Raw genomic sequence first — 26,484 nt, 5'->3', positions numbered from 1 at the left:
AGAGGTATGTGCAGGATATTGTGGACATTCAGGCAACAAATTCTGCTTGGAGGAGTCTGGGGTGGTTTTTTCATAGAGGTGATGAGCTGATTTTTAAAGAATGAAGAGAAGTTTACCAGATGTACAAGGGCATTTCAACATTTAAGGCAGAAAGATCAGTAAGAGCAAGAGATACGGAGACAGAAAAAGAGCTAGACTGTAAAGTGGTGAGACAATCAGTATGAATGGAGTCTCTAGTGGGTACAGGGCAAAAGTGGGAGATGAGGTTAGGAAGGTTAAGTCAAGACCAGATTTCAATGCCATGCTCAAGGCTTATGAGACAGTGTGGTCTTGTGGGAAAAACATAGGTTTTTGGCCAGATAGACTAGGGTAAGAATTCTAGTTCTGCCACTTACTTACTAGGAATTAACGTCTCTAAGCTTTTATTTCATGATATGTAAAAGAGATAACACTATCTCATGTGGCTGATAAAAGAATTAAATAAAATAATGAATTTAAAACATTTGGTAGAGTACTTAATAAGTAACAGATAATATAAATTCCCTGGCACAGAGAAAATGTGTAATAAATGTAAGTTCCCTTTCCCTTTTCTCCTACAGGTAATACAGTATCAGTGATGACTTTTAAGGTAGAAAGTCATGAAATCATAACAATTTACAATGTCTTTTAAATCCATCTCCCCCTTTCCAACCCCGCTGTTGCCACTCTCATTCTGGCGCTCCCTCCCTCCCTCTCTCTCACACTTCCAATAACCCAGTGCCTTCCTACCTGCTCCAGTTACTCTCCCCTAGTTGGTCCCCTGGGTCACTGCCAGATTAACCTTCCTGAAACACTATTTCAGTCATGTTGTTTTCTCCTCACCTGACATTCCAAGGCATTCCCAGACTAATTACAATGTGCTAGCCTGCCTCATCGACAACTTCCCTTCCACACAAGTTCTTACCCAGTCAAATTAGACCCCCTGCAGCACACAAACCACTTCCTTGACAAGTTCTTCTTTCCATTCCCATTTCATTTCCCTTCTCTATCTCTCTGAACACTTTCTCAAGTGTCAGTTAAAATCTCTTATTCCTAATGATGTTCTTTCCTGACAATCTCATGTAAAAGCACTCCCTGCTTCCTCTGAACCCTGGTAGCTCTCACTGTCTTTCCACTGAGCTGGTATAAACTACATTGCATTTCAGTTGTCATTGCTGACCTGGAGAAAAAGAAAATTGGGAGTATGACAGCAATCTTCACAAATATAAATGATTATTTGTGAAACAGGGGTTGAACTCATTCTGTATATACTGTAGAAGATGCTAAACCAATGACTAGAACATATGTCTTTATATAAGAACTTTGAAAACACTAAAACTGCCTGAAAAGAGAATGCTTTGTCTTAAGGGTCAGTAGAGGTATTTGTCCCCTGTGAGTAGAGGTGTTTCTAGAACCAGATACCAGTCAAGGGTGGTTCTGAGGGTATACCTGCATTAGCTCTTCCTTAAAAGAGTTCTAAGGAAGCCATATAGTATATTAATTAAGACCATAGGCTTTGAACTCAGGTAAACTTGAATTTGAATCCTAGCACTGACACTTACTTGCTATGTGTCCTTAGGCAAAATATTTAATCTTACTAGGCTTGTCTCCTCATTTATAAAATAAGATGATACTCTCCTCTTCAGATTGTCATTATAATTAGAGAAGATAAGGCATGTAAAATGGATAGCTTTCTGTCTGGTAAGTGGTAACATGTCTGCACCTACTAATACCATTAATACTCTTGTTCTCCAATTCCTAAGGCTTCAGATTCAATGACTTACAGGTGCTGTGTAAAATAAGTTCTCCAGGAGACTCTGGTCATACTGAGGGTCGTTGGGTTCACTGCTGCAATACATATCACTGCCAGGAGATGGGGAATCTGGAGGAGAGCCTAGCCCGTCCCAGTAACGACCTTGGGATAATTCAGCACTGCAGAGATAAGAAAAACAAAGTAGGACTTTAAAAGAAGTTTCTACTGAGCTATTCTTTTTTTGGTAAATTTTCTAAGGTTCTAAACATGGAAGAAAATATGTTAAACAGAAGTCTCACATTGAACAGAAGGTTATCTGATAAATAGTTTCATATTATATTCCCCCTCCTCTGGGATGTCAACAGCTTGTGTTAAGAAAATACATTACTGACACTGATTGTGATCTCACTCATTTATTTAACAAACATTTTACTGGGTACCTATTATGTGCCAGGCATGGTGTTAGGTCCTGAATGATACAGAGATGACTAAGCTAACTTGTCTATTCTTGTGCCGCTTATGGTCTAGGAGGGAGGGAAAAAACGTAAAGAATTAACCATAATTCAATGAGTTCAATGTTACGTATATATTTTTTTTGTGAAGAATGGCTAATTCATAAATATGCCTTCTTCCATTAAGCAAAAATACGTGTATTTAGGTTAATTATGGCAAGATTTAATTCTACGTGAGATAGAGAAATGAGTAAAACAGATACTCTACTTATAAAGAATTTGTAAACTAACAAGATATGCATACAAATATGTGTATATTTCATTCATTTTTGTTTCTCCTATAGTAACGAGCATTTAATCAACATCCGTTAGTGAGCTTATTAATTCATAATGAACATAATAATAAAAGCAATATTTATTCAATATTTAATATGAACCAAGCACTGTGCTAAGTATTTCAATTATGAATCCTTTCAACTTTGTTTCACTTTCAAGCTAGCTGCTATATTTTTTTCTCTTCTTTAATTTCTCAAGAAAATAATACATGATCACTACCTTCACATTAGATCACGTTCCTACATTTCTTAGAACAAATGATGTTCAATAAATGTTCCTTTCTTCACCTTTTCTTATTCTATAGCAGGGTTTCTCAACCTCAGCACTACTGACAAGTTGGATGAGAGAATCCTTTGTCACTGGGCTCTATCCTGTGTATTTTAGGGGTGGGAGGTAGGGGAGAACTGCCCCCTAGTTGAGAACCACTGATCTATAGTAATCTCTCTCTTAAAGGTTGGAACTTCCTAACTGCCAAAACCCAGGTAACAACTTTCCAATCCACATGGCTTCCCTGCAGCTTCTGAGCACTGCTCCATTTTGAAGCACTACTTCTTGGTATATCCTACAAAATCCTCATTTGCCACTTATGGTCCCCCCCAACTCATTTGCTTGCTTTTCCCCCCTGCTTTGCACACCCTTAAAGTTATGAAGATCTCCACCATTCATTATACAGTCCTCCACTTTTTACTTTTTCAAATTAACATTTCTTTGAGTTCATTCTTCTGTCTATGACACATAAAAAGGCACCCTATTTCCCTACATGCAATATTTGGTACATACTTATAATCAGAAACCTGGAGAGGTTAGAGCTACTTGGCACAGGCCAGAGGCTGGGGTTCCTGTTGGGAGGGCAGGAGATGTGGGAGTTAAAAAAAAATGGGGGTAAGAGGCTAGAATTTGCCTGTGTTCTTTGGCTACAAGACAAGCCCACCCTCAGCACTTTTTTTTCTTCTTAAACATTTTTAAATCAAAGAATAAATGCACCTATTTTAAAAGTCAAATCGGATTACAAGACATAATAAAGAACAGTAGCTACCTGCCTCCTTAGGGTGTTTCTTTTGGTATTTACCTTCATATTTCTAAGTAACATATGTACTGCTATTTTCTGATTTTTCACTTTTCTATGGACTTTCTATAACGAAAAGTGAAAAAGTCCTCATTTATACCATTTATACCATTACTCTTGGACACAGATTTCACTTCCCCATCTTCTCAACTTACAATTTTTTGTTGTTAACCTACAGGGTTAACATCATATCAGAGCCAAGTATAATTTACTACACTTTCTTATCCAACTTCTAGTTTTCCTTATTTTAGTAACTGCCTTAATTTTCATTTACTTAGTTTTTTATGTGCCTATCAGTATTTTACTACTGAACTCTCCAAGAGAACAGAAAATTCCCTCTCAATTTGGTCAAACACAGGAGAAATGTTTCCACCTACCCTCTTCCTTCCTTAGAAATATTCCTACTGAAGTCCTGTCCTGCTCCCCATAAGGAGTGTTTGCTTTCTAAACATGACACAGACCTTAAACCTCCTTTTCTCTTTCTTCTGTGTTAGATCCCCTACTTCACAAACTCCATGCCTTGCTCTTTCTTCCTATATTCTCCTTGTGGTAGAGGATATCCTGTGATTTCCTAAGAACTAGTGCAAGAGAGGCAATTTTTTGAGACCCTGGATATATGAAGATATTTTTATTCTACCTTCACACATATTTGACAGTTTGATTGGGAATGGAATCTGAGTTCAAAAATTAAGAATTTTCAACAGGGAAGGGTATAGCTCAATGGTAGAGTACATGCTTAGCATGCATGAGGTCCTGGGTTCAATCCCCAGTACCTCCATTAAAAAAAAAAAGTTAAACAAAAACTAAGAATTTTCAGACTTCTGAAAGCAATTCTCCACTGTCTTCTACAGAGTAGGTAAAAAAGCCTTTGTTTCCAGCTTTACTGAAGTATAATTGACAAATAAAATCATAACATATTAAAAGTGTACAATATGATGATTTGATATACATTGTGAAAGGATTCCTCTCACAGAGTTACTCATCCATCACCTCACATATTTCCATTCCTCTTCCTTCTTTCTTTTTTTTTTTGTGAGAACATTTAAGTTCTACTCTCTGAGCAAATTTCAGTTATGCAATACAGTGTTATCAACTATAGTCACCTATTTCATATACATTAGCTCCTTGGACCTTATTCATCTTATAACTGAAAGTTTGTACCCTTTCACCAACCTCCCTTTGTTTCCTCCAACCCCCAGAAATGACTTTTTTACAATCTATTTCAATACATTTGACTTTATTTTTGATTCCACATATAAGCGATACCATGCAGTATGTGTCTTTCTCTGTCTAGCTTATTTCACTTAGCACAATGCTCTCCAGATTTATCCATGTTGTCACAACTGACAAAATTTCCTTCTCTTTTGAGGCTGAATATTCCATTGTTTATGTATTATACCACATTTTCTTGATCCAGTCATCCATGATAGGCACTTAGGTTGTTTCCATAACTTGGCTATTATGTATAAGGCTGCAATGAACACGGGAGTATCCCTTTAAGATAATGATTTAATTTCCTTTGGATACATACCCAGAATTGGGATTGCTGGGTCATATGGTAGTTTCATTAATTTCTTGAGGAATCTTCATACTGTTTTCCACAGTGACTGTATCACTTTACATTCCCACCAACAGTGTACAAGAGTTTTCTTTTTCTCCAAATCCTCACCAGCATTTATTATCTTTTCTTTTTGGTAACAGACATCCTAATCCGTGTGAGATGGTATCTCATTGTGGTTTTGATTTGCATATCCCTGATTAGTGATGTTGAGCACATTTTCATGTACCTATTGGCCATTTGTATATCTTCTTTGGAAGAAGCTTCTTGGTTAGCTGTTCTTTTCTTTCAGTACTTTGAATATAACAGCCTACTCCCTTCTGGCCTGCAAAGTTTCTGCTGAAAAACTTGCTAATAATCTTATAGGGGTTCCCTAGTCCATAACAAGTTGCTTTCCTCTTGCTGTTTTTAAGATGCTTTCCTTGTAACTTGACAGTTTAATTATAACAGGGCTTACTGTGGGTCTCCTTTGATTTATCTTGCTTGGGACTCTCTGGGCTTCCTGGATCTGGATGTCTGTTTCTTTCCCCAGCTTAGGGAAGTTTTCAGCCAGTATTTCTTTGAATAAGTTTGAAATTCTTATTGAAATTCTCACTTGGTTCACGCATTGTTCTCCTGATCTCAGTGAGCATCTTTATGACCATTATTTTTAACTTTCTGTCAGGTAAATTACTTAACTCTGCATCATTAAGATATGTTTCTGGATTTTTATCCTGTCCTTTTGTTTGGACCATATTCCTCTGTTTCTTCATTTTCCTTGACTTTCTGTGTTGGTTTCTGCTCATTAGATAAAAGTCACCTATCTCAAGTCTTCACAGAATGGTCTTGTGTAGGAGATGAACCTCACTGAGCAGCCCAGCCCAAGATCCTAGTTGTCTCAAAAGCTTTTGTGATTGTCTAATACTTTGTTTTTAGTGGTTCCCAGTAGTTGAGGGTGTACTAAGACCCATCAGTGTCTCAAAGGGGAGGATTATAGTCAACACCTAGATGTAGGCTGATTAGAAGCTGAATCCACAGCAGCAGCACTTTCCAGGGAGAAACTGGGAGATGGGTGTTTCTGCCTGCTTCCTCTGTGCTGGGTCCAGGTATATAGCTCTGATGGTGGGCCTGCTCCTGCACCCATTGAGAACTGTCTGCTGTACTCCTGTGGAGCTCGTGAATGCAAGTTTTGTTGGCTGTTAGAGCTAGGCAATCTGGTGGCCTATTTTTTGGTGGCTGCTGTAAAACCTGGGGCATCAGATGTGTATATAAGTTCCCTCCAGAGAGACTGGTAACTTGATTTTATTACTGGAGAAGGCTTGGGAGAGATGGCATGGGAGGTGTCTAGCAGCTTCCATATTCTCTGCAGATGACTGTAGTGAGCCTCTAGATGCCTGCTAAATTAGAAGGCTGGCCCTCAGGCAGTAGCTTTTAAAGTATGCAGATAAACCTTCTTCAGGGAAAGACTGGGAGATAGCTAATTTTGCCTGCTCCTTCTTCACCAAGCCCTGGGGGATAGCCATGGTTTGAGAAGAGTGCTCTCCTGCAGTTAAGAATTAGTTCTTTGCTTGCTATTGTCTTGTGAGTCTCCTGGATACAAGCCCCATTGGCTTTCAGTTAGGTATTTTGGGAGCCCATCTCTCTAGTGGGACTCTTAAAAGTTCAGAGTGCTATGACAATGAATATATATATGTTCATGTATAACTGAAAAATTATGCTCTACACTGGAATTTGACACAACATTGTAAAATGATTATAAATCAATAGAAAATGTTAAAAAAAAAAGTTCAGACTGCTGGATGTGGGCTTCATGTGCTTTGCCCTCCATCACACCAGCTCTCAGGAACCACTAATCTACTTTCTGACTCCACAGATTTGCCTATTTTGTACATTTCATATAAATGTAATCATAAAATATTTACTCTTTTGTGACTGACTTCTTTTATTTAGTATGCATGCATGCTGTTTTCAAGATTCATCCATGCTGCAGCATGTTACTAGTACTTTATTCCTTTTTATGACCAAATAATACTACACTGGTATGGATATACCACTAATCAAATACAAAACAGAAACAGACTCATAGACATAGAATACAAACCTGTGATTGCCAAGGGGGCAGGGGATGGGAAGGGGTAGACGGGATTTCAAAATTGTAGAATAGATAAACAAGATTATACTATATAGCACAGGGAAATATACATAAGATCTTATGATAGCTCACAGAGAAAAAAATGTGACAATGAATATATATATGTTCACGTATAACTGAAAAATTGTACTCTACACTGGAATTTGACACAACATTGTAAAATGATTATAAATCAATAAAAAATGTTAAAAAAAAATCCACTAATCGTTGGGTATTTTTTACTATTATGACTATGGAATATCATGTACATATTTCTGTGTGGACTTATATTTTCATTTTCCGATATAAATCGTAGCAATGTTCTTCTAGGGCAGTCTACCCAGGTAATAAAAGCAAATAAAAGCAAAAATAAACAAACGGGGCTTAATTAAACTCATAAACTTTTGCATAGCAAAGGGAACCATAAATAGAATGAAAAGCCAACCTACAGAATGGGAAAAAATATTTGAAAATGATGTGCCATTTGCAGCGACGTGGATGGACCTGAGATTGTCATTCTGAGTGAAGTAAGCCAGAAAGAGAAATACCATATGATATCACTTATACGTGGAATCTAAAAAAGTGACACAAATGAACTTATGTACAAAACAGAAACAGACTCACAGACATAGAAAACAAACTTATGGTTACCAGTGGGGAAAGGGAAGGGTGGAGGGATAAATTCAGAGTTCAGGATTTGCAGATACTAATTACCATATATAAAATAGGCAAATAATAAGGGCCTACTTTATAGCACAGGGAACTCAATTCAATACCTTGTAATAGCCTATAATGAAAAACAATATGAAAAGGAATATATATATATATATACACACACACACACATATATATACATACACCCAACTGAATCACTATGCTGTACACCAGAAATTAACACAATACTGTAAACCGACTACATTCAATTTTTTAAAAACGCCAAAAAAAAGTAGTAAGTTTTAAAATAGGGAAGTGTTAATTCTCCTATTTCTTTTTTGACATTGTTTTGGCTAGTCTGGGTTCCTTACAATTTCACAGTAATTTTGGAATCAGCTTATCAATTTCTACAAAGAAGTCAGCTGCGATTTTGATTGAAATTGCATTAAATCATGAACATGGGATTTTTTTCATTTACTTAGACCTTTAATTTCTTTAAACAATGTTCTGCAGTTTTCAGAGTTTATTTTACTTTTTCAGTTAAAGTTATTCCTAAGTATTTCATTCTTAACAATGCTATTGTAAATGGAATTGCTTCTTAATTTTATTTTTGTATTGTTCACCACAAGTATATAGATGTACAATTTATTTTTGTATACTGATTTTATATCTTGCAACCTTCCTAAATTCATTAGCTCTAACAGTTTTTTGTGGATTCTTTAGGATTTTCTACATACCAGATCATGTCACCTGTGAATAGAGTTAGTTTTACTTCTTCCTTTTCAATTTGGATCCCTTTTATTTTTTCCTGCCTAATTGTACAGGCCATATAGATAATAAGAGACAGACCCCAAATTTCAACTTGTGTCTGCTCTAAAATTCATACTCTTTTCATTATATCCTGCTAACACTGGTACTGGAGAAAGATGAGAAGTAAAATGGAAAGGTGAATTGGAGACCATTCTGTAAGTGAAGCTAATAATAGAAGGCTGAAGACTAGATTTTTATTTAGTAGGTAATGAATAACAATTTTTATTTTGTATGCAATGAATAACCAAGGGAATGACTTGGATATTCTAAGGAAATGTTGCCTTAGGAAGGTGAGTCTGTTAACAACGTACAGTTAGAGGAAGAATTTACAAGGAAGAAAGCTAGTTAAGAGTTCTTACCTGCCCAATAGCAGCTGTATGGCTCTGGTATCAGCTTTTGTGTCATGATTCCAAAATGTATTCTCTGCTGGAGGGAGGAGAGGATCTTCAATGTGTTCTTTAAATTGAGTCCTAGACAAGGCTTTAATTCTAAGGTATGAAAAAAGTACTTTCTCAGTGGCTAGCTCATGGGAAAAATTTAAATCAGAATTAAGCTAAGAGATATACATGGAGATGGTTCAACATGGAAAATTCAACATACTTCAGGCCTTAATTACCTTAAATATATATAAAACTTCACAATTTACAAAGCCCTTTTCTACGTTAGAATCTCATTTCATTTCTATAACAGAGAGAGGAGAGAACATCCCCATTTTACACACAAGCATGCTGGTTCAGAGGGAGCAAAGAATTTAGCCATTTACATATTTAGCAAGTGTTAGTGCTAGGTCGAGATTTTGAGTTTCTTGACTCCTTATTTAGGCTTCTTTACTTGCTGAAAATTTCCAAAATTATTTAGTCCATAACTTGACAAAAAAACACATGTTAAGAACTATTAAGAAATGAATTGTTGGGTTCATGTTTGTCCTGTAACTTACTGTGTTGATGCTCTAAGAAAATCTTCCTTCAAAGGAGGATGAACTTCATCTAATAACATGCTAGTATCTGGGCTTGATTTCATTGCAGAAATCACCATTGCATTACGTAGTTTATTGCCTTGTTCTAACAGAGCTGAAGAGGGCAAAAGCAGAACACAGAAACTCTAAAATTCAACAGAAATACTTGCAGTACTTAGCACTTTTCCTTATACCATAGGACTCACCACAGTGTACTGTAATGGCTTACTTGTCTGCCTTCCCCACTAGCTTGAGAATTCCATGAGAATATTCACTTTATAAAGCAGACAAAAGTCCACTTCTATTATGTGGACTGTGTTAGATGTTGCCATTATAGCAGTGAATTAAGTCTCTATTCCACAGAGACTGATCTCCCCCTATAATGGGAGTCATTATATACATGCACTGACTCTTCCAACTGGTGTTTGTACATAAAAGATTAGTGACATTTCTGTATTATTTTTGTATCCAGATACCTTATTGGATTTATTATTTGTAATGGTTTTAATGTCATTATTATCTAAGAAACACTAACAACTATATTAGCTTAACTTTTAGGAGCCACAGTGCTAATCTAGTCCAAATTTATACTTTTATGGATGAAAAAAAGAATGCTAAAACATTTTCACGACTTGTCTAAGATCACGCTTCAGGTTAATAGAAATGTCAGGATGAAGTCTTCAGACTTTCGGATAAGTAAAATTCATTTCATCCCTAAGTAATAACAAGAACAAGAACAATTAGAGAGAGTGACATTTACTGAATCCTTATCAGATGTTGGGCACCACTCTAATACACACACACACACACACACACACACACACACGAACAGCCATTTAATCCTCCCACAAACCTCTGAAACAGGCACTACTTTACTATTTCCTCCATTTTCTAGATTAAAAAAAAAAACAACTGAGGCATAGAGGACAAGTAAGTTGCCCAAGTTATACATGCACTAAATGTATAAACAGGATGACATCCTATGATTTTAACCAGTACATTATATATGATCCCACTTTAGTTCTTAGACTTCTTTTGAAAAGCTTAGGAACACTGAGACATATCATCATTTTCTCGAGGTTCCACAGCTGCTTAGGAGTTAAGTGAGACTAGGTATCAAGTGCCTGTCTATCTTAGTCTAGAATTTTATAGCTTCTAAAAATAAAGAAGATACGGTGGTCAGGCCAAGAAAAATAAAATAAGCCAAGCAGATCCATAAACATCTAACATTTGTTAGGATAAAGAGTTCAAAATATAGCTTAAAAACAAAACCCAAAAATCAGGAAACAAAACCCCGTGAAATATCGTATGCTTGATGTGTGAAAAAAAATAAAGATTACCCATTGTGGTAGGCAGAATTCTGAGATAGTTCCCCCCAAATTCCTAGCCTCTGGTATAAACATACCTTCTCCTAGTGATTCAAACAGTCAAGAAGTATTGGTGTGAAGGGATTTTGCAGATGTAATTATGGTTCCAAATCAATTGACCTTAAGATTGGAAGATTGTCTTTTCAAAGGCTCAAACCTTTAAAAAGCATTTTTTTTCCCCTCTGGCCGTTTGCAGGATATGAAGTCAGAGATTTAAAGCAGGAGAAGGATGTCAATGTATCATTGCTGACTTGAAGATGGAAAGGGCCATATGGCAAGATATGCAGGTGGTGTCTAGGAGCTGAGAGTGGACCCTGGCTGACCACCAGAAAGGAAATGGGACTTTGGTCCTACTACTGCAAGGAACTAGATTCTGTCAACAAGAATGAACTTGGAAGTGACTTTTCCTCCAGACCTTCCAGATGAGAATTTAGCTTGGCTGACACCTTGATTTTAGTCTGGTAACGTACACAGAAAACCCAACCATAACTTGTTGGACTCTGATCCACAGAACTATGAGCTAAAAAATGGGTATTTTTTTTTTTAGGCATTAAGTTTGTAGTAACTTGCTAGGCAGCAGTAGAAAACTATTATTCCCATTAATGACACTACTCACAAATACTGGTTGTTAACACTTTGTACATTCCTTGTAGCTTTTTATCTATCATAACCTGTGTGTGTGTGTGTATATAAATTTCTTCTGCTGCAAAAATGGTATATTATATATACTGTTTTATAACTGCTTTTTCACTTAATATGCATAAACTTTTTGTATGTAAATAATGGTTATACAATATTCCATTTACAATTTATTGTATGTATTTTTGTTTTTATGAAAAAAAAAATCTCTGGGACTCAGCCAGAAAATGACTGTTTTATTTTTTTCCATAAGAGAGGATGAGGAAAATATGGTCTGCTAACATTGGGAATTTGGTTAAAGAAGCTTGCCATGTGACAGGAAACCCTTCTCCTTTTAGTTACTAGTTAATACTTGGGTTTATTTGATATGGTTTAAAGTTTTTTAATGAGGTGGTCACATTCAATAAATGCATTGTGAGTAACATAGTTAATGACAAGCAGTGTCAATAAGAAACTTCATTTGATTTCAGGGCCATGTAGAAAAATAGTTTTCCCACTGATACTCAAAATGTCTCTAGAGATAATAGCTTTGGTATTTTATGATCTAATCATAGCCAACTATTTTTAATTCCTTATGCACAATACTTTGTGCTTTCAAAGCTCTGGGTATTTAATTCCATCAAAGAATTATCATGCAGTGTTAAAACTGCCTATCTCAATCAATCAACTTTGAGATGAGGGACTGGCTTTTGTTAGTCTTTATATCCTTGGTGCCTGGGACAATGCCTGGTATATATCAGGCATTTGCTAAAATGTTCTAATAAATACTTTCACTGTTGCATATATCACACCTAATTGGACTGTATCTGCTTTAGAGTTTGTTTCCTTTACTAGACTGAATTCATTAAGGTCAAGGACTGTATCTTATTTATCACTGTAAGCCAGATACTCAAAACAATGACTGACTCAAAAGATATCTGCTGAATTGAATTGAGCTTAAAGTTTTTATCCTTGTTAGATAAAAATTCCTCTGGGAATGGTTAATATTTTAAGAGCGATTTAATCAGTCATTTAAGTCTGAATAGGAATAGTTACTTAAAACATCTTCCAATAGTAGGTCTTAAAGAAATAAAGAATGAAGACAAGTAGGACAAATCTGAGCATAGGCGGTTCACTCATTAGCCTCCAAGTGGTTTCTTCCTTGAAACAGCCACACTTGAAAAAGCTTCTCTAAAGTCTAAGGCATGGCAACAAAAACAGCTTATCTCCTCTTCTTAAGAGGAAGCTGGTATCTATACTAAAAGAGCTGTCATGGCATCTTCCTGCACCTCATCTCAACCATCATTGTCTGAACATAAAGGAAAGGCACTCAGGTGAGTTTAGGACAAATGTTTCCCTTGTTTATTTCCTACACACCATGGGCATAGCCCCTGCTAAACAGGGAGGTATATAGCTTCTGGTTTTCGTTCCAGCTCCTTGCTATATATCCTAAACCCCATCTCTTACAAGTAGGATGCATAGGTAGTGTTCATAAATACTAGCTGGTTGACCAATTCAGTTCTGTACCCCCTTTTCTGGTATGATGTCAATATAATAAAGACAAGGAAGACAACCAGGTTAATACATTTGTTATAACCCTCCATGACCTCGGTTCTAGACCTACTTACTAAAGTGGCCCACTTAATCTTAGTCCTCCACAATTTTGTGGTTGAAAGGGATCTTTAAAATTCATATCTGCCTTGATGATTTAATTCTGTCAGAGTCTCATAACAATGTTATCCAGCCCATACTTCCATTTCCAGTGATACAGAATTCACTATCTCTTGAAGCTATCCTTTCCCATTTTTGCATAGGTAGGACTATTAACTCAGACTGAATTACAATCTATCTTGTTTTACCTTAAAACTCAATGATCCTAGTAACTCTTATGGAAGAGGTTGCACATTGGCAGCCCATGGGTTGTATTTGTCACATTTTTGTTTGGCTTGAACAGTAGGCCAGCATAGCCTTGATTAAAACAAACAAGCAAACAAACAAAAACAGGCCTAGGTAAACAACAAACCTACAATAGGATGAAGTAGAGGACTTTGCCTAGGGTCTAAGATAATAATGAACTGGAGCTGAGAAGCAGCTGTCCTCTGGCAGGGCAGGAGCTCCCTAACTGTGTCCTCATTTTTAAAATGGGGATAACAATCTCTATCTCACTTGGTTTTTGTTAGATTATGTGTATAAAGCACCTGGCACAGTAGTTAGCACATAACGAATACTCAATAAATGCTATCTGTTTTCTTGAGGCTAAATATCTCTCAGTTGTCCCTTCACCAATCTAGGTACCCTGCTTATAAGGAACTCACCTTCTATAGATCTTTACTATAATGTTACCTTCTTAAAGAGGCCTTCCTTTGTCAACCTGTACAAAACTAACATTCCCTCCGCTCACCTTTCTTGCTTCATTTTTTCCCATTGCCATTATCATCATTTAACACTATGTACTTATTTATCTAGCTTATTATTGGTCATCCCATCTAGAATGTAAGATCTATACAGCAGGATTTTTGTGTTTTTTTTTAATTTAAATTGCTGTATTCCTAACACCTAGAAGAGTGCCAGACATTTGATAACTGCTGAATAACTGCTTAATGAGTGAATAAATATCTTTCTCAAAGTCTGGTGCCCAGGTCTACATAAAATATTCCAAATGTGAGCTGACAAGTGCTGAGTATAGTGGGAAAATTTTCTTTTTTATTAATGTAGCCTAGGGTTACATTAAAGTCTAAAATTAATATATCAAAATCATAGTATAATTTTAAGAATAGGGGATCATAAATATTTCAGTTGAAAAAATGTGAACAGAATATCTTTTCATTAAAAGAAATCCTTACTACTGTAAATTATGTACCCAACCACTTTTAATTTAAAAGACTTTCTACTAACACTGCAGATACTCTACTTTGGGAATTTTAATTGTGAGGGTGGAGATAAATTCCTGTCATGCTCTTGATGTCACAGAGATATATGGTTGACATTACAATGTAATGTAAGGTACCAAAATTGCTTTTATAATACCACTCCCTGTCATGAGATAATCCCATTGAGTTCCTATTTGCTTTTTTATTTCGGTCTAAGCCCTTATATGGGTAAACTGACTCCTTCCTACTTCTCTTTGGCTGTGAGTCATATTTAATTCTTAGGCTTAAGATCAGCAGTTGCTGGGCACTGAATGCTCCTACTGAAACCAAATTTTCAGAATGTGAAATGGATTTAGTACCAGCCTCTGTACAATGGTACAAGTAAATTCTGATGATGAGACAAAAACCCTATTTGCTTTGAATTATCTGGGAAAAAATGAGAACGAATATTTTTCTATGATAAAGGCTTTCCTCCTAAACCCAGATTCATTTTAAATGGTTCCTTTCCTAAACGTACAATTGTAAGTACCTAGTAATTACTTACAAGTTACTTAATGGTTTAATAGAGCAGCCTTTAAATGGTGAGAGATTCTGGACTCTAGTAAGATTATTCACTTTTATTTGGCTATTTAGTTCAAAGAGAAGCCTTGGTTCTCTGTGCAGGTTCCCTAGTGAGCAGAGTAGTCCTGATAAATATAGCTTAGTCTCAGTTCATAAATATATACATACCCGAAAGGAGGTCTTTGGTAGGGGGGTTGTTTGAAGAAAGAATGCATGAGTCACTGCGACTCTTGGCAACTGTCCTAATTTGAGGCTGGAATTCAGAACTGTTGAGAAGGGACATCTGCTTCTGTGGGGCTTTGCCTTTCAGAGTCATAGACTCTAAATTCTGTCCTGAATTAAGATGGTGCTGTAGTCCAAAGAAAGAGTCCTTTATTGTATCAGAGTTCTCTGCAGGGTACCAGTGGTCCTTTCCCCTGTTTTAAAATAAAGGAGAACTTCAGCAGTATATTATCCATTATGGTAACATTCCACTTTGTCAGAGACAGAAAGTGGGTTGGTTTATAGCAGTGTAGCTCAGACTCTGTAAATCGGTTTTTCATCTCCCAAATGAAATAAATAATAGGTGCTTTACCTACTGATGTGTGGTTATGGCTCAAGTGAGAAAATGAAATAAAGAGCTCAGTGCTGAGCCTGACACAAAATAAATGCTTCATAATTATTTGAAATCAAAATCTATTTCTCTTACTCCATTCCATTTCATAAAACACTGCCTTTTCACTCTTTTCCTTCATGTATGTCTATCATGGCATCTGTATATGACTTAGGCATACTTATTTATCTGTATGTTGGCCTCTTCACTAGATTGTGAGCAGTCCCCAAAATTAGGAACTATGTCTTTTTAATTTCTATGGCCAGCCCATGGTATTGGACCAGGAACATAGTGGGTACTTCATACTTATTTGCTAAATGAATGATTAACTTTAGTCTCTTATGCAATCACAAATGAAAGACAGAAATTATGAGTTGAGGGAGAGTTAGCTGACAGAATGATTGGTATTAGGTATGGTAATTACCTCGGAGTGGTTGATCTACTGCTGTTGGCTGCTAACTCTTTTCCATCAATTTTGGTGGTAGGCCTTGATGGAACCAAAAACTGAGTGTTGCTTGCTTCAGTATATTCTCTGAATCCCCGCTCAGATAAAAGCACATTTTCTGGCATGTCAGTGGTAGGAAGAGGACTGTAGCTGTCATAAGTTTCTGACAAAGGCTCCAGTGCAAGTGAGACCTAAAAGAGACATGTAATGTATCAGAAGCTTTTTTTAGCATTGATTAGCTAATTTTAAGACTCCCTGCTTAATATAAATTAATGGCCCCTGTTCCTTATAGGATCAAGTTCAAATTCCTGCCTACCTCAGAAGCCTCATCCCTCACTGTGTTCCCCTCCTCCATCTCTCTCTCTCCTAGATGTAACAATTACTCAGCACTAAATGTACCTGTTATTTCATTCCCTTATGCCTTTATAAATACAAATTTCCTCCAGCATTACTTCCTCTGTGAAAACTTCTTTGTGTCCAGGCAGAGATGCTATGAACACTCCCTTCTTCACGTTTCTACTTACTCTGTATCTATCATCAATATAATCACAATTTATTAAACACTGTACAACAGGCCAGAAACTGTACTAAGTTCCTAACATAGAAAAGCTGATATGATGATATAACTGTCAGGAAAGTATATTATTCTAATTTGAATATTAAAAAAAAAGCAGAAGCTTAGAGGAGATATTTGCATTTTTATCATCCTGATTAATTATGAATTCCTTGAATGCATGGGCTGTCTTATCCATTTTTCTGTAGACTAATCAGCATAGTACACACTTAGTGTACAAGTCAAGTATGCCCAATAATGCCTAATGGTTTGACATATAAAAGAATGACTCTGCATGTCCTGCATCCTTAATGCTAGTTATTTAAGAAAAATAAGACCCCAGTTCTATGCTGGGGACGAGGCAGAGTGCAGAAAATTTAGATGAAAAGTAATCACTTGAAGTTTCCTTTATCATCTCACTGCTGAGAGTTCAGGCTCCCTACTAAAAGGCTCTCCGTTCCTCTGAAAAGCCCAATGGAGGAATAAAAAATAAAATAGAGCCTAAAGTAAAACTTTAGAGAAGAAATTGCAGAATGTATTCCAAAAAAAGTGTTGCTGAAAGTTCAGTTACAGTGGCAGAGAAAGCAGAAGGAATTGTTTGAGCAGCCAAAGAGGGTCATATATGATGAATGGCCTAAGACAAAAATGAAAGATTGCAGTTAAATGTTTTAAGAAGTCTCCAGGAAGGCCAATGGAATAATTTGTGTGGAGAAATTACCAAGGCACAGACTCAATAAACACACTTGGGTCTTGAAGAGGAGAATTTTGTTCATGAACCAGGTAGCATAAAGTCCTTTAAATCTATTCATCATCAAGATTTGCTACAAAGACAAATGACAGGAATGCAGTGGAAAAAATATTTTGTATAGTGATCACTGTAAGAGCATCACGTAAAATCCTGGTTGCCCAAATCTGAGCGTCAGAAAGTCTTCCCTTGCCATTCATCACTTGCCAAAAGATTGCCACTGTATTCCAGAAACAAAGGAGACATTGAGAATAAAGGTTGTGTCCTGGCCTTAACAATGACCTGCTGGTTTCCCGGTTTTGCTTTTTCCCTAAGCAAGTTTGAATCAGTCCCAAAACAACTCAAAGGCCTTTACTACCAGTGGCCCCTGAAGAAAAAGAAAATCCAGGTACCTGCCACACTCGTTTTACAATCAAAACATAGGTGCTGGCCTAACTCCTCTGTTCAATTAACATATATTTGTTGATATTAATTCAGTGCCAGGCTCTGGGCTACCTGCCTGAGGCAAAGACTATAAAACATGAACTCTGACCAGGTGATCACACTATCTTGTAGAGGAACTTAAAAAGAAATAAGTTTAATATAAAATGGTAAGTTCTGAGATAAGGATATGTATTGGGTGCTGTGAGAACACTAAAGAGGGGTTTGGGCTTGGGGCAGAGGTGAGGAAGGAGTGCCAGAGATGGTTTCCAGGAGTGAAAAATAAATATCTGAGTTCAGAATCTTAAATGTGAAAGCAGTAAGGTTGAGGGGTGTTGAGGGAAAACATTCCAGGCAGAGGGAAGAGCATGAGTCAAGCCTTGCAAGGTATTAAACAGAATATTGTTCCAGCAATTCCTAGAAGAATTCCTAGAATTCTTAGTCCAAGGGATTTCCCCTCCTAACCCCTCTGCTTCCATACAATGTACCCAATATACTCCTGCATTCATCCCCCAGATCCTCATCCCTGTCCACTGCAGTCATGTTCCTCTCCAATCACAGTTCACTCTTATGCTCACTCCTCTGCCAACCCCTTAATTGAGCCCTGGAGAATTTCTATTTTATACAAATTACTTTACCACTTTAACTGAACATCTCTTTCTAAAAATGTCTCCATTTTCCCAAAGTTCTCTCCAGTGGAAACTATTTCTTTCATTAGCCAGGCTAAGAGAAGGTGACTTTTTCCTTCATAGAGCTATCTCCAGACCATCATTCTATCATCCAAATATATCACATCTTTTCTGAAGCCCATGCCATCCACAAATAACATGAATATACCATATGATTCTCACATCCATAATAGGACAACCTTACGGAAACTCATCAGTCTTTTCTCAATGATTCAAGGGCTCTCTTCAGCACTAAGCTGCCCACAATTATCTACTACATCTGCAACATCTATCAGTATTGGAGATGGCATATTAGTATGTCTATTTTTCAGACTTAGGCTGGTCAACACAGCATTTTAAAAGGTTTAGAAATTATTTAGCAATGCTTTAAAAAATTAGAGTTCATGTAAAAATCTGAATTTTGGGCTTCTCTTGAAAAATCAAAGATCCAGCAATGCTGGGTCCCCATTCCAATGTGATAAAAATTAGCTGGGGTAGACTAGTGGCTTTAGGCAGGATGTGTGCTCCAGTTTGCAAAGTTCCCATCATGTTCCAACATGAGGTGGAATGACAACTGCTGTGCATTATCACATGTGATTTACTATCCAAAAAAATTTTTATTTCTTACAGTAAAATGGACATTTTTTTATGTATACACTTCTATGAATTTCAACTTATGTATAGATACATGTAACCAGTTCCATAATCAAGATACAGAACACTTCCAACACTCAAAAAAGCCCCTGGTGCTATCCCTTTGTAGTCACACACTCTTCTCACCTCCAACCTCTAGCAAAGCTGAATTTGATAAAATTCAATAACCCATTCATGACAAAATCTCTCAGAAAACGTGGACTTTCTCAATGATAAAGGGCATCTATATAAAAAAAAAAAGACAAACCTGCATCTAATATCATATTTCACAATGAAAAGACAACTTTCCTCCTATGAACAAGAACAAGGCAAGGATATCTGCCCTGTTCCATCCAAGGCAAATGGATGAAAACTGTATAATATCCATACAATGGAACACAACTCTGCAAAAGGAAGTACTGATACACAAAATAATATGGAATAATTTCTAAAACTGGCTTCTTTCAGTTATTATATTAATATATCTTAACGCGGGTGAGGAGCCAATGGGTATTTATTGTATGGTTATTTTTATATCTTATACACCTAAGATATTCTTTTGCATATCTATCTGAATTTAATACAAAGAAAAAAGTTAATGAAATAAAATGTATAGTGCTTAATATGCGGAAGGCACATGTATAATAAATGCTAATAAAAAAGAGTTATCAGCATGAACGCTTTCAATTTTGTCCATCTCAAAATGTTTCTCTTCTTTCCCTCCTTGTTATCCTCCATTCCAAAGGTAACCCTTATCAGCTGTGTTCATAATAGAAATTCATTCCTGTCTAATTCTCTTCATGACCTTACTTGTTCAATTATCCTCTTTTATTTTCAATCTCTTCACTTGCTTTTCTCTTGGTATACAAAACAAATCTGGTCTCCTGTACTGTAAAAAAGGGTCAGCCAACTTATTCTGTAAAGGGGCAGAAAATAAGTATTTTGGGATATATTGCCTATTCTTCTTTTATAAATGACCCTTTAAAAATGTAAAAACCATTTTTAGTTGGAAGGTCAGATTTGGTCCACTGGACAAAGTTTGCCAATCCCTGTTCTAAAACAGTATCAACAAACTTCTCAATTCTGCTACCCACAATCAATAGTATCCTCTTCAAGTAAATTTGGCATGTCCCTGTCACATGCCTAAGTACCATGTTAAGTGCTTCCACATTTTTCATCTCATTTAATCCCTGTAACAATGCTGTAAGGTAAAAGTTTTATTATTTTCATTTTACAAAATAGGATACTGAAGCTCAGAGAGTACAAGTGAACACCAGAATTGTTTTTATAACCAATTTCTCCATATCCAAGTCTGGTTCTATTTCCGTTAGATCACACTGCCTCTCTCCCTCTCTTCGCCACCGTTTATCTGGGAAACAGAAATCTCCAATTGTTAATTCCACTTCTTCACTGTAATTACTACTTATTTACTTACTCCATAATCTTTCAAAATTTGACCTCTGCCTCCAAAATTCTATCAAAACAGTTCTCCAACAAACCCAATGACATTTACATTAAAAAAAAAAGTATTACATCAACTGACATTTAAATATAAAGGAAAAAATGATGCAGCCAACTTGGAAAACAGTCTAGCAGGTCCTCAAAGTAAACACAGTTACCATATGACCACAATTCTACTCCTAGGTATATACCCAAGTGAATTGAAAACATCTGTTCTCAAAACACTTGTATGCAAATGTTCATAGCAGCATTATTCATAATAGTCAGGAAGTGGAAACAATCCAAATGTCCATCAACCGAAAAATGGATAAACAAGTGGTATATCCATAAAATGCAATGCTATTTAGCTACAATAAGGAATGAAGTATTGATTTATGCTACAACATGGATGAACCTTGAAAACCTTATGCTAAGTGAAAGAAGACAGATATAAACGGTCACATATTATATTACATCATTTATATATTAATGTCCAGAATAAGGCAAATATATAGACAGAAAAAAGATCAGTGGTTGCCAGGGGTTGGGGAAAGGTAAAAAAGAGAATAGTGTTTCTTCTGGGGGTGATAAAATGCTCTAGAATTAAGACAGCAATGACGGTTGTACAATTTTGTGAATATGCCAAAATTCACTGAATTTAAAAGGGTGAATTTTATGGCATATGAATTATATCTCATAACTATGTAATTTTATTTTGTATGGAAACAAAATATTCAACTAATAGGCTACAATTTTAATACTGTTGAATGAATTGTTTTCATTTTTTAAATATTAAAAGTGTATTGCCATAACAAGTCCTAAGCATATAACTTCCCTCTTTTTTCATGCTATTTCCTTAAGATAAGTTCTGAGTAGAATTACTGAGGTAAATGGTATATTATAAATTTTATGGCTCTTCATAATGTTAAACTGTTTTTGCAGGTCTAGTGCAAATTTATACCATTATCAGAAAAGTATCAGTAAACAAGTCTCATTTCACCATGAAGTTAGCATTGTAAGGTGTCACTAAATTTTAAGTTAACATATTTTAAATAAAAATATGACAAATAGAATACAGAAAATGTTAAGTTTTTCACTTAGTTAAATCTATTTCTGGACTTTATTCTCTTCCTTTGACATAATTATGTGCCTGTAGTTTTATAATAGGTTCTTACATCTGGTAATGTTACATGTTCTTTCCTCATCTTTTTTGAACTGTTTTCTTATACACCTATTTAAATTTCCATACATATTTTAGAATACATTTGACAAGGTATAAAACTCATGACATTTCTAAAGGATGTGACTACTCAGAATTCTCTAGGAGGAAACCCCAGAGTCTTCCTCAGAAAGGAACCCTTCTATGTTCTTTCCCACCATCCTGTAGGTACCTATAGTGTACATACCACACTGTACTCTACTTGTTATTCTTTTCTATTTCCTTCTAACTGACTTTGGAAAATTAAATAAAAGGACTATCCCTTATTTCTGTATCCTAAGTTAGTGGCACATAACAGCATATTAAAAAAAGTAGGCTGGGCGGTGGGAAGGGACAGACTGGGATTTCAAAATGTAGAATAGATAAACAAGATTATACTGTATAGCACAGGGAAATATATACAAGCTCTTGTGGTAGCTCACAGCGAAAAAAAAAGTGTGACAATGAACATATGTATGTTCATGCATAACTGAAAAATTATGCTCTACGTTGGAATTTGACATAACATTGTAAAATGACAATTACTCAGTAAAAAAAAAGGTTAAAAAAAAAAGTAGTCTGAACCAATGAATGAACATAAAAGATACCACTTACTTGAGTGAAACAAGCAATTATTGCTTGGCACTATGTTAGGACCTATGGGAAAAACAAAGAAAGTAGAAAACATTGTCCTGCCTCCCAGGGAACCTAGAAACTAAAAGGAAGGGAAAACAAAGGGAAACTACAAATACATAACTTTGTAGGATTATAACAGAACAATGATTATGTAATTAATATTACTACGAATTTAATAAAGGGTACAGAGAAGAATGAGTGCAGTAGGAGCTGAGGACTCTTGGAACTTGAGAAGGGAAGCAAAGCACTAAAAGGATATGGATAAGTGGGAAACAAGTACATTACAGTCTTTGGGTAAACTCATGAACAAAAACATGAAGTGGGAATTTGCATGGTATGTGGGAGTCACAAACCTACCCATTCCACAAACAGACTCAACTGTGCCCCAAAAGTTTTATTCTATGTAGTAAAGAATCACAAGATTTTTACCTGGAGTTCTCCAAGTTTCTTAGATGTTGGTGAAACAATGGTAAAAAATCCACTGATGTAATGGGTTGGAGAAAGCTGGGCTAGTCCATTGATCTGAACTCTACCAATTGGAAGATGTTCAAGTTTGGTGATTACTTCCAGCACCAGCACAGCCATGTCTAATCAGAAACAATTACAACATAGGCAGACATTTTTCATTTACTTTTACTTTGGAAGTGGGCAGAAAGATACACATTATAAAACTTTTTTACTTAAAAAAATCATTTTATTTTCAAATAAACTATGCACTTACCATATCATTCAGAAGGTGGGAAAGAGTGAACCCAAGATCAAAAGAACAAGAATGTTTTAGAGAAGAATACTAACAAATACCTTTCATGGAGAAAACAATTACATAAAAATATTTAGCATATCAGGTATTTGATAAGCAAAATACCTTCAAAAGACTCCCCACCCATATTTGGTAAGGACTCAGGCTTTGGTTTTTACAATATAAAAGCAACAATTTTCAGTTTTTTAATTCTCACCATTTCTAGTTTTGAACTTGACAAAGGGCTTCTCCTGTATAGATGCATGGGTTGGTCCCTGCCTCCCAGGAGTATCTTACTGTTTACTCCTCAGTTAGATCTGGAGCACCGAAATGCTGAGAGCACTTAGAACTAAAAAGAATGGAAATAAACTCCTTAACTGCATTCTTCAATTAGCTGCGTAGACTTAACACCTTCATGGTCCTAATTTACAGCAGGAGAAATACAATGCATGCATATGCAATCTGAGATTATTTCAGGACAGTGTAACTTCTGAATATTTTCTTACCGAAGTTGAGAAGACGGTTCATTTTCACCATTTGTTCAATGCCACAGTAAAAAGAGCATTGGATTTATAATTAGGAGACCTGTGATTGCATTGTGGCTCCAACATTCACAAGCTACTTCCATGTAAGCCACAGTTGTCTATAAAATAGGCATCATCATGGCTTTGTGAGGACTGGAATTTATTGCACGTAAAACACGTAGCACAATACCCTCTCACATGGTAGTTGCTTACTGGTTGTTATATGACTTTCAGCAAATTACTTAACACATCATAGCCCCTATCTTATCTATTCATGGAGTTATCTGGAAAATCTATGAGCTAATAGATGTAAAAGTGTTTTGTGGACTATAAAATAATGTGCATATATAGAATAAGGAAGTATACCAACATTTGGTGGCTATTTACTAACAGCCAGGCTCGTCCATGTCTCACTAATTTTCTTAATAAATCTATGATACAGTTGTTTCTGTCCCCATTTTAGGATAACCAACACTGGGGCTCAGAGAAGTCATCTGACATGCCTAAGTTCACTCAGCTTTAAAGTGACAAATCTTGGCAAACATTCAGTTCTGCCCAACTGTAAAGTATACTACACCATGGTGCTTCATTATTTACTACTTCTAGGGAGGAAAAACTTAATTCTTAACAGGCTTCTGACCTCTATCCTTCCCTTTTGCTGTGGAATTAGGATCCCTATTGTCCCCCATTCTCTCCACCCCCATTGCTTTTCATATTCCTACTAACTGAATGCTCTCTGATAGAAGAGAGGCAAAAATAAAGTGATGAAACTCAGCGAAGTATCATCATTTTCTCAGTCTCTACTCTAACTGTCCCATGCTCCAAACACTTTCATGGCTGCTATTTCCTGTAGAGATAAAGGGTAAGGGAAGAAAGATGTAAGAGAGTATGAGGCATACAGAATCCTGTATTTCCTAAGGCAGTATGCAAAGAGGAAACATTTGTGGTCTTGGAGTCACCCTGAAATTAGGGTTAGTGTTAGGGTGACCCCAGGGTAAGTTAAATTTTACCTGTGAAACTCAAATTCATCACTTAGAAAATGAGGATAACGCAAATGTACAGAGCCTCACAGAATGTAATCTAGTACATCCCCATGGCTTCCTCCTATTCCTCCTACTGTATTTTTACTTTCCTTAAACAAAAAGTTTTAAAAGATTTAAAATGTAACGATTTTCTCATTAAAAACAAATCTTTCTGTACTTAACATGTTTTTGTAACTGCCCATTCGTTCAGAATAAGATGAAATAGATATAATGAAATGAATAAAACAAATCATCCTATCTACTTCACAAGGTTGTTTTAAACATCAAACAAAATAATGGACTTCAAAGGATTTTTTTTTTCCCTTAATGGAGGCACTGGGGATTGAACCCAGGACCTGGTGTATGCCAAGCATGCACTCTTATCACTGAGCTATACCCTCTACTCCTGGAAGTATTTTATCAATTGTAAAATGCTATATATTTTCACTTGTTCTATTTTTTTTAATCTGAGGAATTCATATAATCTGTTTTCCTACCTCCCTTTTTTCCAACCTGGAAAGATTTATGTTTTACATTATTCATGTTTTATGCTAGTATGACAACATATTGACTAGTTTATGCATTTTATTTTCTTTTAAATGAACTGTGCAAACAAGGGTATATAAAAGAGTAATAAAACAAATGCCTACCACATACCTTAAGAAATAGGCTCTTTCCAAGTTTTCAGTTAGAGTATGCTCTTGTGTGAACTAATATTTGACCTCTTCTGTCTTCATTTTCTAATAAACATATGCTCATGTTCACAGGTGGCCATCACTTAACAAAGTTCACCTCATCTGTCTCCTATTCAAATCCTATCTTCTCCAAGGCTTCTTTCCTAATTAGAATCATGAAATTTGAGTTCTGGCCCATTTGATGGTTAACTCTTCAATTTATTAATGGGAAAATGACTTGCTCAAAGTAAAGCAGCAAGTGTGTGCAGAACAGAAGTAGGATTTACGTTTTAGATTTACAGTACCCAGAGTACCTATGGGTATCCTTTAATAGCTCTTATCAGATACTTTCCACCTATTATTGTAGCTAAACTTCTCTGTGAATTGTTAGAATTAGATACCACTCTGATTACATTTTTATTCATTTTTGTAATTACCACAGAGCCTAGCACAATGTCTAGTACATGCTAAGTGTTCAATATATAACTTTTGTATGACTGAATTTTTTGTTCTTTATATTTCAATGTCTTCAAAAATTTTCTTCTTGATAGAATGTAAACTTCTTAAGGACAGGTTAACCTTTAGTTTACTTCTAGCTCTCAAGTATTCTTAATACAACAATGTTGTTGTGATAAATGCTTAATTTTTACAGGCTTGAACTGATCTGATTTTATAAGTAACCCCACCATCCAAAATGTGTTTAAAAGAAAGCTTGACTTGAATAGAGGAATAACACAGTACCTTTAGACTGCTTTCCCTGAACAGAAATGATCAAATCTTGCTTGGCTCCTGGTTCCCTATGGAGGAATCCTCCCATCTCTGAAAACCTGTATCACTAACTCATTAAACCATCCACTTGACATTTAGCATGTACTATTTTGTACTATTAGTAAATTTTATATCTAAATCCTCTTTCCTTGAGCATGATGTATGTCCTAGAGCACAGACTACAGTTATTGCTTAAAGACACATGGTGTGCTAACAAGCGCATGAGTTTTGGTGTCAGACAGAAGTGAGTTCAAATCCTAGTTTTGCCATTTATCACCTATGTAACTTTAGAGAGTATT

At 35.9% G+C, this 26,484-nt stretch overlaps 1 protein-coding gene across 6 annotated transcripts in view; it reads right to left on the bottom strand.

The window, feature by feature from the left end:
- C2CD3 (C2 domain containing 3 centriole elongation regulator) overlaps positions 1 to 26,484 on the bottom strand; it is a 106,834-nt gene that overhangs the window by 77,021 nt on the left and 3,329 nt on the right. For 5 of the 6 annotated variants that reach the window (XM_072969235.1, XM_072969236.1, XM_072969237.1 and 2 more), the window contains exons 3-8: positions 22,888 to 23,045; positions 16,145 to 16,356; positions 15,297 to 15,544; positions 9,695 to 9,827; positions 9,117 to 9,245; positions 1,803 to 1,950 (exon numbers count right to left, since the gene is read on the bottom strand). In XM_072969235.1, coding sequence (XP_072825336.1) covers positions 1,803 to 1,950; positions 9,117 to 9,245; positions 9,695 to 9,827; positions 15,297 to 15,544; positions 16,145 to 16,356; positions 22,888 to 23,045 — 1,028 coding nt within the window. Of the gene's footprint in view, positions 1 to 1,802; positions 1,951 to 2,070; positions 2,120 to 9,116; positions 9,246 to 9,694; positions 9,828 to 15,296; positions 15,545 to 16,144; positions 16,357 to 22,887; positions 23,046 to 26,484 lie in introns of those variants that run through there. The other variant, XM_072969238.1, reaches the window with a different exon arrangement.

The sequence above is a fragment of the Vicugna pacos genome, chromosome 10 (genome assembly GCF_048564905.1).
Source record: "Vicugna pacos chromosome 10, VicPac4, whole genome shotgun sequence".
In the NCBI taxonomy this organism is placed as follows: domain Eukaryota; kingdom Metazoa; phylum Chordata; class Mammalia; order Artiodactyla; family Camelidae; genus Vicugna; species Vicugna pacos.
This window is presented reverse-complemented; position numbering and strand designations above follow the sequence as displayed.